General features: G+C 51.7%; 1 protein-coding gene across 5 annotated transcripts in view; it reads right to left on the bottom strand.

Annotated features, from left to right (window-relative positions):
- Positions 1–17,867, bottom strand: part of FAM135B (family with sequence similarity 135 member B) — a 281,950-nt gene that overhangs the window by 32,875 nt on the left and 231,208 nt on the right. For 4 of the 5 annotated variants that reach the window (XM_045049512.1, XM_045049511.1, XM_045049509.1 and 1 more), the window contains exons 8-9: positions 9,530–9,683; positions 6,700–6,749 (exon numbers count right to left, since the gene is read on the bottom strand). In XM_045049512.1, coding sequence (XP_044905447.1) covers positions 6,700–6,749; positions 9,530–9,683 — 204 coding nt within the window. Of the gene's footprint in view, positions 1–4,651; positions 5,263–6,699; positions 6,750–9,529; positions 9,684–17,867 lie in introns of those variants that run through there. The other variant, XM_045049513.1, reaches the window with a different exon arrangement.

Genomic DNA, 17,867 nt, shown 5'->3' on the forward strand with positions numbered 1-17,867 from the left:
GGTACTCAAAAGACCTTCCACTGGCTGAGCTCTGTCACTCCCCGGCTCTAAATAATCAGAGCTGTGAGGTGCCCTCCAGAGTTCGTGTTGAAAAGTAACCGTGCCAGAGACTGTGGCTGGCCACGGGAGAAGTCGCCGTGATCACAGGGGACAGTCACTCTCGACAGCTTTCGTTTCTCTGCTAGGTGACTGGGCTAATGAAACCTACGTGCCCAAACCTACAGACCAAAGCAAGGATTCAGTGAGAAGTCTTGTAACATCCTTATCAGTGGGGTCATTGTTTTGACCCACATCACAAAGATGTATTCAGGCTTAAGTGAAATAATTTAAAAAAAAACAACAAAACCCTCTGGCAAGGTAACTGACCAAAAAAAAAAAAAAAAAAAAAAAATTCCACACAATTAAGTAAACAACACAAGAAAAACCCAGGCCACCTCAACTGGTAGCTGTTCATTTATACCTGATAACTTATTTTTAGTATTTCCTGCTAGGAGGGTACAGCTTGAGGAAAGACCGTTCAACAATTTAAGGTCTCCTAGAAGTCTACAGCAGCAAACAAGAAAGAGTCCTTTGTATGAAAGGAAACCCAGTCCTTCTGAATTCTTAAAGAAAGCTGGCAATTGCTTTCAGGTAGATAATCAGCATACGGTGAGCATGTCTGTTGTACCAAAGCACGTGGCTCAATATCACTGGAACCTTCCCGTGTGGGTAGAGAGCACGCCCCATCCCTTCCCGGATCAGGATGCACAGCAAGGACATCAGCGTGTGTGACTGTTCCCTCCCAGCCGCTGGGCACACACACGGACTCCTTCGTGGTTAGCCTCTCAGAGAGCCAGGAGCCCCTCATCCTACACCTCCCGTTGGAGCCCTGACCTTACTGGCAGCTTCTGAACAAATCTTTCTGGCCAGGCTGCTAGCCCTGGGAAAGTGTCCCCATCACTGTATTGCCAATGACGAGCAAAGTGGCCGGCACACAGTAGGCGCCTAATAAATGTTATACGATTCACACAGCATAGATACATGTGAACTGCTCCGTGACTACAGAACTCTATGTTTTCAACTTTTGGTAAATCACTGGGAAAGATTCCCCGCCAGCCCCCACCTCCATCCATCCCCTTTGAGGGACGCCTCACTCCTTGGTGTGACTGACCACTAGGTGGCGACGTCCTGCCTCTGAATACTTGCTGGGCTGTGAGCACCCTTTTGGGGAGTCAGGGAGGGGGCTCGGTTTCTTCCGCCGCCAGCACTAGGGCAGCTCTGTAGCTGAAGCCCACCCCCAGTCCCTGCTTCCCTTCCCCTCACCCAGCCACACCCTTACGTCAGTGGGCTACTTTGATTGCTCTCTACAAAATTAAGCCCGCAGCCACACCATCACTCAAAACCAGGGGTCTGGCGCCAAAGGAGGAAGGCAACCCACTGGCTGTTCATGAGACAGACTCAGCGGCAGCCAGGCTCTCACCCGAGCCATCACAGGGACCAGATACGTCAATATAGCAGTGGGTTGCAGACCGCCTTGGGGCCAGGCGCTGAGCCCACCCCTTGGTGGTGGCCACCCTTTGGTGCCGCTGTGACAGAATGAATGGGGACAGGCCTGTGCATCCCCCTGCATTTTCAGGGCTGCTGGGAGGGAGTGCCCAGTGTGTCACAGGTGGGAGCCAGCGTCCAGTCCACATGAGCCTGTGTTGTCACTGGCTTTAGCTGTAAATGTGATTAGCCACCCTTCCTGCCCCAAGACCCACTCTCCTTCTCGCCTCCTCCACATGGTCCCCAATGAGCTTGTCACCTTCCTGCATAGCTCCCTATGGCCTGGGGATTAATCCAAGCTCTTCACCATGCAGGGCACGCAGGCTCCTTCATCATTAGCCCAGGCTCCCCAACGGAGCCTCAGTTGCCCCACTGGCTCCCCTTCTGGGAGCCCCATTCACTGATGCATAATCCTGGCCTTGGCCCTGAGGCTCTCCGTTTCACCTCCATTGCCCAGACTGTCCTCTTACTGGACACCACGAGGCTTTCTCCCACACAGCCTACGCTCTGGGGTCCACTAGTATCTGTCTCCCCACAGCAATTTAGCTAGTGACACATCCTCATGAAGTCCCACAAACACACACGTCTGTGTCCGTATCTGCAGCCTCCACCAGCACGCAGGGTCTATCGGGACAGAGCCAACAAGTGGCAATGGAACCGTGTGCATGTGTGAGCTCATTTTGCCCTGAGAACGGTCCTGTACACGTGATAAAGCAGTCACCCAGAGGGGACATGGCCTGGCCAAACTGGACAGCCAGCCCACATCCTCAGGACTGTGCTGTGCAGTCCGGCAGAAGTGGCCTCTGACCACTGGCCCTCCCTGGTGGCGACGCTCAGGGGTTGCTGAGCCGGTGAATGAGCGTGCTGACTCCCGCCTCCTCCTGGAGACGAGCCAACAGCCTTGGGGTGACCACAGCTGCTCCAGGGTCACTTGCTGGGACCAGCGTGACCAGGGTCACCTTTGGTAGCATGTAGCATTCCTGCAATTCATGAGTGCACCTGTTCATTCCACAAATGAGCCCTTCCGGGCACTGTAGGTTCGAGAGTGACCAAGTCACTTCCCTAGGCTGTGGGTCCCCCAGGGAAGGGGATCCCCGCTGAGTCCTCAGGGCCTAGTGCAGGGCCTGGTGAGTCCTGGAGGACTCACAAAATGTTTGCTGAAACGAATCGGCACTCCTGAGCCAACTCTCCCGGGTAGTTTGCGGAAACACTGACCCTCTGTGGTCACGGGGACAAGTGGAGCACGGCCTTTGAACCACATGCCCTGCTGGGCACGTGTGGTGCCAGAACCTACTTTATGGCCAGAGAAGTGACAAGCGAGGTCGCGTGATGATTGTAGCAAACAGGATAGTCAGCTTTTTGTGCGTTTGCCGCCCGCCAGGGCCGCATGGGGATGCCCCACGAGCTCCACCTCCGTGGTTTGCAAACGATGATTCTGCTTCCCAGGAGGGTGTCATGGAGGAGGGGGGAGGGCTCCATGCCTCTGCGGCCGGCGCCTGACCCTGTTCTGCCAAGTGCTGTGACTCTGGGCGAACAACCCGTCCTCTGTGAGCTGAGCCCTGATGCTTCATCCGCTGAGAAAAACAGGATCGCCCACGCTGGAGAACTGCTGCGTCCGTTAACTGAGGAAACGCACACAGAATAGCAGCCCGCAGCCCGCCAGCGTGAGAGCTTACGCCTCGGAGAAAAGGAGGTTAATCAAAACCAAGTGATTGTGTCTCCACTTCACAGATGAGAAAATCAAGGCCCATAAAGTGTAAGCAACTTGTCTAAAGTCTCGCGGTTAGTAGGTGTGGAATTCAAAGCCAGGTCTCCCTGGCGTGGACGGAACCACTTCTGCAGCGCGTCATGACTCCGGGTCACGACCACAGCCCCCAATCCACCCGCCACCTAGTGAGGTCACCCTGAGGAGAGGAGCACAGCAGGAAACTGAGGCAGAGGGCCGGGCGCTGCACAGCCCGGGAGCGGGCACCCCATCTCCCTCCACCACTTACCGGGTGCCCTGGCCGAGTGCTTCTATAAAGGCAAAGTCTCCAGGCGCCCGGGTGGCTCTGTCGGTTAAGCGTCTGACTCTTGATTTCAGCTCAGGTCACGATCTCACGGTTCGTGAGTTCCAGCCCCGTGTCGGGCTCTGTGCTGACAGTGCAGAGCCTGCTTGGGATTCTCTCTGCCCCTCCCCTTCTCCCCTCTCTCTGTCTCTCTCAGAATAAATAAATAAACCTTTTTTTTTTAAAAAAAAAAGAAGGCAGAGTCCCAGCGGTTACAGGGGGAGACTGCACACCACAAGCGCTTAACCTGCACCTGCCTCAGAGCGCACACTCGGGAAATGCTGGCTGTCTGGGAACCGGAGCGACACAGGCACGGCCACCAGCGGAGAACGCACGGGACACCCCAGCCCTGACCGCACACCGCGCTGGCAGCGGGAGGAGAGACGGTCGGCGGGGTGACGAACAGCCGTGCACGGCCGCGTTTTCTAAAACTAGAACTAAGCGTTCGGTAATTCGCAGATTGTGCCTCCTTGGGACGCCACAAGGGGCGGAGCTGAGACCCCCAGTTTTCTCCGCTCGGCAGACCCCTGGGCCGGGCACTCGCAGGGTCCTCTCGTGAGCTCTCTCCTGGGCCCCTCACAACAAGCACGACACACGCACAGGAATCCGAGGCCCGTAGAGATCTTAAATCGCAGGTGCAGGATCACGCAGCTGACGCGAGGAAGGGCTGGAACCTGGACTTGGGCCTGGAAGCCTGTGGACCTTTCCAAGGTGCCGCCACCCTGGATTCACTCAGGGGAAGGGGAGAGCGGCGGCCCCTGCTGTCTTCCGCCCGGGGGACTGCTTTGCCGTCCCTCTGGTGCACCGCCTTCATCACCTCCACGTTTAGGGGGTGTATGCTCCTCGTGGTGGCATCCAGGTCCCTTGCCAGCCACATCTTTCCCTTCCACACTCTCTAAGCAGACTTCTTGTGTCCCTCACGTGTCCCCACCTGTATCAGGAGCAGCGCCTGCGATGTGACTCCTTGCTGACCGTGACACCTAAGCCCCACCTTTCCCCAGGGCTCCCAGCAAACGGCCCTTCCTTTCTAGACCCTTCCACACCCCAGCACGCAGCACGACCTCTGTGCTCTGCCTTACCACTGGGAGGAAGTGTTTTGCTGACTTTACGACGTGCTTTAGACCAGGGGCTCTCAACCCTGGTGGCACGGGAGACTCATCTGGGGAGCTCTTCCTTTCGAATTGTTTTCTTCTGGTTTTACTGGGAAATAACTGACATAGAACATTGGGCATTCCAAGTGTACCGCACCACGATTTGATAAATGCATACACTGTGAAGTGAGCACCGAAATTGGGTTAGTTAACACGTCCGTCACTTGACCTGCTTACCACGCTTCCCCTCTTTGATGAGAGCACTTAAGATCTACCCTCGCAGTAACTTTCAAGCACACAGAACACTCCTGTCACCTTCAGTCTCCACACCGTGTATTACACTCCCAGAACCTACTCATCTTCTAACAGGAAGTCTGTACGTCTTGACCACCATCCCCCATCTCCCCCTTCCTCTGGCAACCGCCGAGCTGTGCTCTGTTCCTAGGACTCGGGTTTTTGTTTTACGTTTCACAAGTAAGTGAGATCATACATGATCGGTCTTCCTCCGCCCGACTCACTGCACTTAGCATGATGTCCTCGAGATCCATCCACGTTGTGGAGCACCTGAATTGTTCAGTCGGTCGGGCAGGGCTGACTCTTGGTTTCGGTTCAGATCACGATCTCACGGTTCATGAATTTGAGCCCCACATCGGGCTCCGTGCTGTCAGTGTGGAGACTGCTTGGGCTTCTGTCTGTCTCTGCTCTCTCTCTCTCCCCCCTCTCTGCACGCGCTCTCTCTCCCCCTCTCTGTCCCGCCCTCTCTCTCAAAATAAATAAATACACTTAAAAAAAGATTCATCCACATTGTCGCAAATGGCAGGATTTGCTTCTCATGGCTGAATAGTATTCCACTGCACAGATAGACCACGTTTTCTCTACCCATTCATCCGCACATGAACACCCAGGTTGTTTCCAGGCCTTTGCTATCGTGAATAACGCTTCAGTGGATGCTGGCGTGCAGACGTCTCTTCGGGATGGTGATTACGTCCTTGGATGTTTACTCGGTAGCGAAACTGTTGGATCCTGTGACAGCTGCAGTCTTAAACGTCTGGAGAACCTCCACAGTGTTTTCCACGGTGACTGCTCCAGTTTTTATCCCCACCAACAGTGCACGAGGCTTCCCTTTCCTCCTCATCCTCGACAGCACTTGACAGCTCTTGTCTTTTGGGTAACAGCCACTCTAACACGAGTGAGGTGATGTCTCATTGTGGTTTTGACTGCTCCGGGGAGCGTTTAATGAATACAAATACCTGAGATCCACTCCCTCATCCTCTGTCTCCACCGGTTCAGGCTGGACCTGGGCAAAGGCACATCTTTCAAGTTCCAAGTGTGTTTCTGCTGTGGGGCAAGGGTTGAAAACACTGGTCTACAAGTCAGGGGCATCACTTTGCAATGAGATGGTCTTTTGAGCCCAGCTTCTAGCACTGACTAAAGTGTCACCAACCCCGAGCTGCCAGCCTTGGTTCCATCTTAATTTGCCTCTCGCTCTAGAAGGACAGTGGGTAGTATGTACCTAGGCCACCCAACGCAACGGGATGTGAAAGTATTCCAGGGATCGCAGGTAACAACAGCACGCATTAGCCAAGTGCCTATATTCACCACATAGTCTCGATGCATGCTTGATGAACCTTTGGCAAATGCAATTGTTTCCATCGTCAGTATCATCGTGCTGCTAGCCCCCAGCCGTGGCTGAGGCCATCTGGGCACAGGCGCAAAGTCTCCATCACCCTCCGGGAGAGGCACACAGTTGGTCGTTAATACGTTTTGTTAAATGGATGAGTAATCGACAAATAGATGTAGCATCAGCTCCAGGGACAGAGACCTGTTAACTGGTTTCTTTTCTCCCAAAGCCTCTCGCAGAGAGCTAGAGGTCTAGTGACACTTAGAACAAAGGGTGAGGGGGTAGAGGAGGTGCAGGTCTAGAGGGAGCATACGTGCCCCGTGTTTTCATCTCCGACTTCTACATCAAGCCAGCACCCATGTTGGCCCTGTACCGCGACTGCCCTTCGGACCCACAGGACCAGTTTTCTAATTACCTGTAGCTCGGAGCACAACTGAGAAAGCGTTTCCTCAACAGCAAGGGACTCTAGGAAGAAAAAACAAAAAGATGCACAATAAAATGGACACACGCTGAAAAGCTGCAGTTGCTAACTACAATAAAGAAGCACACGTTCAGGTTGGCGTTTGAGTCCCAGAAAGAAACACACGGCCTGAGGACTCTCCCTCTTTCTCTTCTAATTGCCTAACGGGGTCATATTTATAAAAAGGAGAAACCTGATTTGGAGCCCGGTGACCTCATACTAGATAAAGGTCAACAGCATCTCAGGGATGCCTTTCTGAGGAATAGAAGGCCCCCACATTCACACAGCACTTTGTGGGGTTCAGAGCGATCCCACATTCTTCTGGACTTCTGCAGGTATGTGCCTACAGGTGTGGATGTACATGCATCCGTGTGTGTGACGCGTGTGGGGCCTGGGTTTGGATCTCCATCAGCCAGGTGAATGCTGGGAAGCACAGAGAAGTGGAGCAGCAGAGCTGAACCCAGACCACTGACTCTGACACTGAGGGTCATCACGACCTTCCCTGCCACCCACAGAGGAGCTGGCGATCTCACCTCTGATCAGCAGGAACCTCTGGCCTCCGGCCAGTGGTGATTTAATGCTTGCATCTGCCTGTATTAGGACTGTCCCCTAGTTCTATGACACATGGTCGGGGGTTTGCACTTGGCCACGGAATCAGGTCCCTTTAAAGCCTTGCTGCCCAGATGAGTGGGACCAATCCATTAGCACCTCCGGATCCTCACTGATGTCCTGATAAGCACATGCCTTATCCCCCTGCCCCCATCCAGCACCTTCCTCAGGTCTGTGAGTCCCACCAGGCACAGCGGACTTTTGTCATATTGAACATGACTGTGTCCAGGGCATCTGGCACATAGTAGAGGCTTGATAAAAACATGATGGTGAATGAGTGAGCAAATAAACCCAGTTCCTTTGGGCAAAAAGTTAAAACAACAAGTCAACTGTCTGTGTACAATCTCCATTTTCCCTTTGGGTTACGTAAGCTGTCTCTGATTCTGTGCATGCTTTTATGGTGTGTATAACATCTGAACCGGAAAAAAATTCGATGTTGCTACTGCATGATTCAGAGTAGTGCCTGACTTGTCTAGGGGGTCAGAGCTGGTAAGCCCAGATGGGAACATGGCACCACCATTCATCAACCGCCCTGTACCGACTCCTTCACCCTGCAGGCCAGGCACTGTGTACGAGGGATCTGTGCCTGGGGGGGCACAGAGGGGGCATCTGAGGGGGGCCTCTGCTCTCCAAGACCCCACATCTGATGGGGATGAGAAACATGCAAATAGGATATCACTCTCGTGTGGTGTGTGCAGTGCGGTAATGGACAACGTATGAGGCCATAAATACCTCCAAAGCCAAGACCAGCTCAGTAGGTCTAGGGGTGTAAGTGGGGAAACTGAGGTACCCCAGCAGGACTGTTCTTAACCCTGAACCAGGCTAAAGACCTGGCCTCTGTTCTGGAAGCAAAGGGTCCTCAGCAGAGGACTGACAGCAGAATCACACTGTGTCACCTGCTGTCAATGAGAGGGATGATAGAAGGGACCCTGCCCCAGGAGCCACTGCAGGAGCTCTTGTCTTAGTCCTGCCGTGCACTGCTGTGTGTGACCCTGAGCAGTCACTGCGCCTCTCTGATCTCAGTTCCACCATCTGGCAACAAAGAGGGATTCAGGTCCAGTGATGTCCATGATGTCTCATGAAGTGCACGGAGCAATCCATCCCCAGAAAACCAAAGATGATGGCTACTGAGAGGTTTCCATAATCATCCAGATTAAAAACATATATAACATATATTTATATACAAATATGCAAATATTTAGATATCTATATTATAAAGTATACATAAATATATTATGTTATACATCAAAATATAGAAAATATATTATATATAAAATATGTTGGGGCGCCTGGGTGGCGCAGTCGGTTAAGCGTCTGACTTCAGCCAGGTCACAATCTCGCGGTCTGTGAGTTCGAGCCCCGCGTCAGGCTCTGGGCTGATGGCTCAGAGCCTGGAGCCTGTTTCCGATTCTGTGTCTCCCTCTCTCTCTGCCCCTCCCCTGTTCATGCTCTGTCTCTCTCTGTCCCAAAAATAAATAAACGTTGAAAAAAAAATTAAAAAAAAATATGTTACATATTTTATATATGATTATAAAACACACTAAAATTATTAAAATAGAAAATATGAAACAGGTATTACATTTTATATAAAATATGTAAAACATTAAAATTATTATTAAAATTATGTTATATATAAAATATGTTTATATATGTACATAATATATGTATATAATATATATGTATATAATAATATAATATATAGTAAAATTATGTTATATAAAATATATTTATATATGTATATAATATAATATAATATGTACATTATATATATGTATATATTTATATATGTATATAATATATAACAATACATGTATTATTTGGGGGGTTGTTTTCCCCTCTTGTAAGTTGCAATCCTGTAACTGCAGCCTCATTAAAAAAGAAAGGCTATAAACTGGCATTTTCCCTTAGGAAGCGAGTCAACATGGTGTCAGCAGTGCCTGGTGGACGTAGCAGGTGTTCAGTAAGTGCCCTGTGGGTGAACCGAGGGGGGCTCCTGCCTCGACTTCCTGCAGGTGCATGTCCCAGACTCCCTCCTTCCAGAACAAGGTAACATACACGACACATACCTGGAGCATATCTGCCACCGTGACACTCACAAAACATGCCGCTCTCTCAAGCCCGGCCCAAGAGGGGCAGGTCGGCCGCGGCTTGCGGTGCCCCGCGCCCGGCCCCTTACCCAGCTCCGTGTGCGGCAGCTCGGGGACGTCCCTCATGATGACCAGGAAGTAGGCGCGGAGCCCCCGGTAGGCGTGCAGGAGCAGGAAGCACAGCTCTCGGTGCCACTTGTGTGCGTGCTGCATGCAGTTCTCCGAGGGCACATAGAAACTCCCCTGCGGGCGGGACAGACACAGAAGCTGGGGGCCACCATGCGGCTGGCTCGGAGAACAACCGAGGAGGGGCTCACAGTTCCAGGGAAAAGAGAGTTTGAGTCCCTGCCTCTCTGTGCAGGAAAGACGCGGAGAGCTGCCGAGCCTCTGTCTTGTGCGTTCAAATTAAAACAAGAATGATAATAATAATAATAATGGCAATAATAATAGTAATAGTAACAACGAATGAGGAGGAGGAGGAGGGCACTGACCTGGAAGGTTTGGGATAACCTAATGGGGACCCACTCACAAGTCTCGTTCCTCGGCCGCCGCACAGCACTCCATAGCAGACGGGGACAGACAGAGGGGTCTCCTCTCGCAGGGAGATGAGGAATTTGTAGAGACCCTCCTGGTGGATGGGAGAGTGGTCCAAGAGACAGAAAAATGCACTGCTGTGAGATGGGGTGTAGTTGTGGGTTTAGATACACAACATGGCAGGTGCGTTTGGTGAGAGACTGAACCCAAGTCGGCCTCAGAGGCTCCGTACGTTGCCATCTGCTCACAGACGTAGGGAGCCTTAAACGGGTATAATGACCCAACTATGGTTTGTGCGATGAGGACAAGGTGGCCAAGTCACGATGTACCTGGAGACCCAGACACGACAGAAGAGAGGACACAGGCCAGTCCTGACTTGGGCACAAACTCAAGAGAGAAGGGTGTCTTGGGGCAAATTTCAGGAGGGATTTGCTTTGGACACAGAGAAAGGAAGTCCCAGGGAGGACCTTGGTCCACAGAGGAGGAAGGCGCTGAGTACTGGGCTGGAGAGTTCCATGGATGTGGGACCTTCCTGCCCATCTACTGCTCAAGGGGCCATGAAAGGACACAAATGGCTCTGCACGATCCCCTGCTGCCTGTCCGTCCTGCTGCAAGAAACTCCAGACGGCGAGTTGGTAGAATCCCACCCTTCAGGCTCTTGTGAGTGGGTGATGTGGCAGCCTCCTGCCTCGTTTGGTCTCCTTCCTTGCTGCCATCGGGGAGGACTGAGTTGGTCCATGGGGACGGGACAGGTGTGATAGGGGTCCGTGGCCATCGGCACTCATCTGCACTCTCAATGGTGCCATGAAGGCAGGCGATCACAGGTGTATTGTACTGGGTCTAATCACAGCATCACGATGAGTGAGTCACACGAGGTGCTACAAATCAGGAAACCGGGATGGAGGCGTCCGGTCAGCGTCTGTCCCTTGGCTCTGAGATGGCTGTAAGGCAGGTCCCTAGCAAAAAGACTGAGACAGAGCGGTGCCTGCAGGAGGTGCTGGGTGTGCTGTCGGGGGGCAATGCTGCGGGAGAGTAGGACTGGGCAGAGAGAGTCGTGCAGGACAACGGAGACCTCAGTCCATCCCACGGGGGGCTCTGGAGCTGCAGGGCCGTCGGCCTCGGAGTAGGAGGACGTGCATTGCACGACTGCACCCATGCACTGACCATTATCGAGTGTGGGTGACCCTGCGGAGGAGGTGGGGCCTGGGTCAGCAGCTCTCTCAGACACAGTGGTCTCCAGAGAGGGGCTTGGCCAACTGGCCCCTCCAGAGAGGGGCTTGGTTGAGGGTCCCGACATCCCTGGCAGTGTGAAGAAGCAGTGACTCAGGCCCGAGGAGGGATGTGGGCAGCATGCCACAGGACCCGCTGGAGAGGCCTTCCGTGAACCCTCCCCAGGGCCTCGACTGAAACCTGGCTTTGCATTACGAGGCCACCGGGTCCCTTTGGATTTGAACTTATGAGACACATTCAGTGAGGTTTGGAACCAAAAGACTCTTCCATTTCATAAGCAGAGAATTCAGTCAGCTAGGCCCTCAGGTAATCCACACTATCCCCATTTCTTGTCCTTATTCTGTAAGGATCAGTAGCCGGGCAGTTATAGAAAGACAAGCAGAGCCTGTGGGTAGCAGAGTGCACGTGTCGGACCCCCAGACCCAAGGAGCAAGAAGGAATCCGCCGTTCGCAAGGCATCTAGGTATTCCCCTGATCTTGACCTCATTTGGTCTTTGGCAAACACCATACAAAGCAGATGCTCTAATTCTGATTTTCAAAATTAGAATATACATATGGCAAAAAATCTCAGTGTTTCCAGAAACAATCTAAAGTGCCTCATTCCCCAGAGTCCAGTAATTTCTTGTGGGTCTTCCTAGAAGACTTCCGTACATACATGTGCACATGTGTGTTATGTATGCACGTCCTGGAAACACACGCAGACACACTCACACGTGGGAAAAGGCTCTGGGCGGTTCTCTATTCCTTGCCTTTATCACTTACCATGCCTCAAAGCTCTTTCTGATTAGATCAAATAATAAGTGGTAGGAACTTCAATTTCTGTTTCATAGATAAAAGATTGTGGGTCAAAGAATCAAACGATTTGTTCAAGGTCACCCCACTCTTCCCGCAGAAGAAATGATTCTCAAGGCCAGGTGCTAAGTGGGGGGAGTCCTCTCTCAGTGTGCCACATGCGTCCTGGAGACCGTGCCTCGCAGAGGACAGATGTTCCATCAGGCCTACTTGCTTTGACTGAGGCATTAATTTAAGTCCTGCCTGCAGTGGCTGTGACTAAGCAGAAATGAAAGCGGACAGGGGATTAACAAAGGCATCAGATCCAGGAAGCTATGAGCCCCCAGTCTGCTTGCTTCCAGCGGCCCCGAGCATCCCGTTTTCTGGTCCTGACACCTGTTTGCCAACGAATTTCCTTATCACTGATGCCTCCTTTTGAAAATGCTTCAGGACCTACTGAAGGCAAGGGATCTTCGAAGTCCGATATTGACTTTGACTTTTAAAACTACATACCAATCTCATGAGGATTTTTCAAAAGACACATTGGGTAATCTTTGGGGAATCTTCAGAAGACTGATTCAATATGATGACAGATAATATAAAGTCAAAATGGTAATCCAAAGAGAAATAAAATACACGGCCTGAGACGATTATGAACAAAACAAATCTTGTCCCCTGTAAAACAGCCAATGGCACAAGGCTCAGAAAGTGAGTGGGCTGACGCAGAAGGCCCCACTAGCCGCCCCCCCGGGCCTGCAGAGCCGGCGCGGGAGAGCCTGTGCACCTCCACTGACGGTGCACGGAGCGCGGCTGAACGGCACAGTGTCCCCACACGAAGAAAGGACACTCGAGCACCGTCCTTTCCAACAGTCTGGAAAGACACACAGGCCTCACGCAGGGCCAGCCGAACATCAGGCTGCATGTGAACTCACGATGGAGAGCTCCGGGCCAGGGTCCACCCCACCACAGGCACAAAGCAGGTGTGAAGAGCGGACGGTCATGACGTGGCCTCTCCGAGCGGCTGTTAAGGATCAAACAAGACTATCGCGGTAGAATCTGGACGTGAGCCACGTCCCAGGGTAAGGTCAGCGGGCGTGAAAAGGACCTTCGGCTCCCTCAGGACGCACCAATGGTCCCCAGGGATACGCCTACGGATTATGCAGCTTAGACATCAACAGTGATCCTCTCAGAAACCTAAAAATGGATTTTTTTAGTGTTTATTTATTTTTGGGAGAGAGAGAGAGAGACAGAATGCAAGTGGGGGAGGGGCAGAGAGAGAGGGAGACACAGAATCCGAAGCAGGCTCCAGGCTCCGAGCAGTCAGCACAGAGCCCGACGCGGGGCTCGAACCCACAAACCGCAAGATCATGACCTGAGCTGAAGTCAGAAGCTAACCGACTGAGCCACACAGGTGCCCCCCTAAAAATGGATTTTAACTCAACTGGAGTCCCTGCTGAACCATGGTTTGATGAGAACACAGAATCTGGAGTCCAACGGGCCTGTGCCTTGCTCGTTGATCAGCCACTCGCTAATGGCGTGACGGGCTAGCCCCCTCCCCTCTGAAGCGTCCGTTTCAGATGAGAGGTGGGGATAGTAAGAAAGCCTCGGCGCTCACCTGAGAGCCTGGTTTACAGTCAGCACTTAAGAGGTGTTCGTCAGGAAGTTTTGCTTTGTACTTCCTTCATTCCCCAACAGAGAGCCAAGCTTGCCATCACCTCTGACCTTCCTATTAACACCTCCCGTTTACGTGACCAGGTCTAATCCTGCCCTGAGCTCTAGATTGCCGTTCCAGGCTTCGGTTGGATAGGCGGCCTGTTGTCAAAGAGGCAGCTTAAAAGGAGCAACTTGCTGTCCCCCCTCAATCCTTCTCTTCCCTTTGGGCATCTTTAGTGGACCCATTTGGCCCAACATTCACAAAAGCCTTGCATTCTCCCAGACTCCAGATCTCTTTCTCACCTTAGAACCTGTAAGAAAGTCTCGAAGGTTCTGTCTCTACCACGCTCTCACGTCAGCCCTAGTTTGAGTCTATGCTGCTTGCTTTAATTATTAAACCACCCTCCTCATGGGCCTCACCCCTCTGGTCTTACCTTCCTCCTGTGGCACTGGTGTGTGCGAGTTCGTTCACAGCGTTACCCACTGTCTACAAGATCAAGTTCAAATTCCTGACTACGGCATTCACAGCCTTCAAGCCCCGACCACATTTCCAGCTGCTGCCTCTTGTTGCACAACACAGCTCTCTTTGCTTTTCTCCTTTTAAGGGCCTGTCCTCTGGCTGCCTGAAACTCACCACCAAGACTTGGGTCAAATGTCCTCTCTCTGTGAAGCTTCTCCAGGCTCCTCCTCTGCCAGGGTTCTGCACACACCTCCTTAGACCACAATGATTCCCCCCACCACCACCCTACCTGAATCCCCTGAGGGTACAAGCGGTTTGTCATCTGTCTTTGAACCTGAAACAGCAGAGAGAAATTCAATGACAAAAGAGAGAGAGAGAGAGAAAGAGAGAAAGAGAGAAAGAGAGAAAGAGACAGGGAAAGAGACAGGGAGGGAGGGAGGGAGGGAGGGATGAAGGAAGGAAGGAAGGAAGGAAGGAAGGAAGGAAGGAAGGAAGGAAGGAAGGGGGGGCAAAGAAAAGAGAAAAGGAAAGGAAAAAGGAAAAGAAAAAAGAAAAGCAAAAAGAAAAGAAAACGAAAAGGAAAAGAAAAAAGAAAAGAAAAAAGAAAAGAAAAGAAAGAAAAGAAAAGAAAAAAGAAAACAAAAAGGAAAAGAAAAGAAAAAGAGAAAAGGGCTGTTGCATCTGCTGGGGGTCTTGACAAGGCAACACGGGCCTAGATTGAAGGTGCAAATCACCCTCACCTCCCCCTTCCTTACAACCATAGGTTTTGGGGCACCTGGGTGGTTCAGTTGGTTAAGCGCCCGATGCTTCATTTCGGCTCAGGTCATGATCTTATCGTTTCTGAGTTCGACCCCCACATCGGGCTCTGCACTGAAGGTACAGAGCCTGCCCGGGATTCTCTCTCTCTGCGTCTCTCTCTGCCCCTCCTGTGCTCACTTTCTCTCTCTCTCTCTCTCAAAATAAATAAATATACCACACCTTCTTTAAAAGTAAAAAGAACCATGGGTTTTCACACAATTCTGGAATTGATACTGGAATTTGGGTTTGCTACCCTACCACAAAAATCATGCTCTGGATCTCTATGTCCTATAGAAACACACTCAACTTACACTTTACATGAGATGCACACACAATCTGATATTCATTCGGCACGGGGTAAGCACGGATAACTTTTCATTTAATTCAAACACGCCCATGAAAGTGAGGCACGTTTTTGTACAGAAATATCAGTACATCTTCTGTGTTGCAGTTGCGGGAGAAGGCATAAACGGAATGGGGTTTTAATATTCTGGATGCTTATTTGAAACAGGAACGCAAAAGCTCCATCAGACCTCACAATCTAGAATTCTATTAATAGTAGCTACTGTTCATCAGATGCCTGCTGTGTGCCTCATACCAGTTTTCGGTCCCTGGATTCCTCTTCTTGGTAATTCAGGGGATTTTTCATTATTATCTTATTTTTAACCAAGGAGCAAACTACGATAGCATTAGTGCACTAACGTTTATTATTTGGCCCTAGTACGCGTCACGCATTATGTGTTCTATGTGTGTTAGTCATTCCATTCTTATGCCAAGCCTGTAAAATTAGTGCAATTATTTACCCCCATCTTGTAGACTGGGAAACCGAACCCCAGTGTGGAAACAGCCTGTCTACAACCCTCACGGCAAGCAAGTGGCGGATTAGCAGTTCAGACACGGGCCGGCGCTGAAAGCCTCGCAATGCTGACCTTACTCTTGGAACTGAGATGCGGGAGGTTTATAGAGTCAGCCTGTGTCCCCACCTTTGGGATGCAGGAGAGTCAAACCTCTTTTTTTTTTTTTTAAATACAGTAGGGATTTTAGTTAATAATAATGTACCTATTTGCTTTTTAAGTTTATTTATTTTGAGAGAGAGAGAGAGAGAGAGAGAGAGAGAGAGAGCAATCGAGTGCTGGGGAGGGGCAGAGAGAGGTAGAGAGGGATAAGCCCAAGCAGGCTCTGCCGGCGTGGAGCCTGATGTGGGGCTCGAACTCACAGACCACGAGATCACGACCTGAGACAGAATCTAGAGTTGGACACTTAACGGACGGAGCCACCCAGGTGCTCTGAAGAGTGGAGCCTCTAATTCCCGTTAGAGCCCGGGTTTAAAAAGGTACCCAGCTCTGTAAATTCTGAAGAGAATCAAAACCCCTTGGGGTTAGTCGTTGCTTTGCAACCAACTATCCAGAATCCCGGAAAACACCTTTGTCTATCTGTTCTTTCATCTGGTCAGCAACAGACGGCCGCTATCTGGGTGAGCAGTCCCCGATTTTGTGCCCCAACACACAAGACTGCAGGAACCAGCTGTGGGCTGGACTATAAGAATCTCTTACTACAAGTGGCTGAAATCTAGAAATCACAGATGACTTCGCATCAGCACGACTTGATCTACGTTGCCCCTAGTGTCCTCTTACTGACATCCCACACGGCTCCTTGAGCAGGAGAGAGGGAAGCAGGTCAGGCACGGGGGTCAGTGAGGCAGCTGACAGTCCCCGGTCTAGGTTACACTCCCGCCTAGGCGTCTCTCCATTCTACACGTATATGCTCGCTGCCCTCCACCTGCACATCGCCCCAGCGCCAAAGGATCCCCCACGCGACCACTGAGTGACCACAGAGAGATCTGTGTGGCTCTGGCCATAAGAGAAGTAAACTTCGCTTGGTGTTTCTCTCCCTCTGTTGTACACACGCCTGCTCTTGGAATCAGGGACGGGATAGCGTGCGTCGACTCCCAGCTACTGCGCCCTGTGGGCAATCCAGCCACGTGCCTGACCGAAGCGACAGCTGGAAAAGAGGGGGGGCCGCGGTGAAGCAGAAGAGCTGCCTTGAGCTCTCTGAAGGGTCAACGTGGGGGGCGTCGCGCACAAGGTCCCACGGAGTGGATCTAGAGGCACACGTTGTGGGCGAGAACATGGCTTCTCCGCTCTCGATGCGTCTTGTATGTGGAGGGACACCCCTTTGCGTGACACCCCCAGATCCTCTCTGCCCATTTATTGGGCAAATGGTGAGTTTGGGACAAGAAACTGGGAGTGGGAGCTTCCTGGTCTTTTTTCTTGGGAGCAAGTCCTCCCCTGGAGGCGCTTGTCTCCATCCCCCTCGGTCCCGGGGGAGGCCTGGCAGAGGATGTGCTCAGCCGGGGGCCTGCATCCGTCCAGCACTGCTGCACCTGAGCATGGAAGCAGTTCACTCTAGAGTTCAATATCCGGGAGCCCCCTCGGTCAATGATGGAAGCCAAATGATCTCCTAGTTTGGTTTACTTTGGCTTGGTTTATTTATTCTGAGACAGAGAAAGTTCGAGCAGGGGAGGAGCAGAAAGAGACAGAGGGAGAGAAAGAATCCCAAGCAGGCTCCGTGCTTCCAGTTCAGAGCCCGATGTGGGGCTCAAATTCATGAAACTCATGCCCTGAGCCGACATCCACAGTCAAAGGTTCAACCGACAGAACCACCCAAGTGGCCCTATGATCTCCTACTTCAGTTTCATGTCCAACGTGTCTTATTACTTTGTCTTTCTGACTGGCTCAGCACTCAGTTGGAGAGAAGAAGGTATTACGGCCCAGTCGCCCTCACACCCGACAGCAGATCTGATCTCCTCTGGTGACAGTCACTGCGTTAATGCTGCCTCGCTGTGGCAGCCTCAATCGCCTGGGTGCTCAGGGCCACAGGAAGCAAGTGGGACAGTTGGTCAGTGTTGGGTAGAGAGCCAGAGGAGACCAGTGGTCATCGTTTTCATTCCTGATTCCTAAATATTGCTTTCTCTCCTGTTT

The sequence above is a fragment of the Felis catus genome, chromosome F2 (assembly GCF_018350175.1).
Source record: "Felis catus isolate Fca126 chromosome F2, F.catus_Fca126_mat1.0, whole genome shotgun sequence".
NCBI lineage: Eukaryota > Metazoa > Chordata > Mammalia > Carnivora > Felidae > Felis > Felis catus.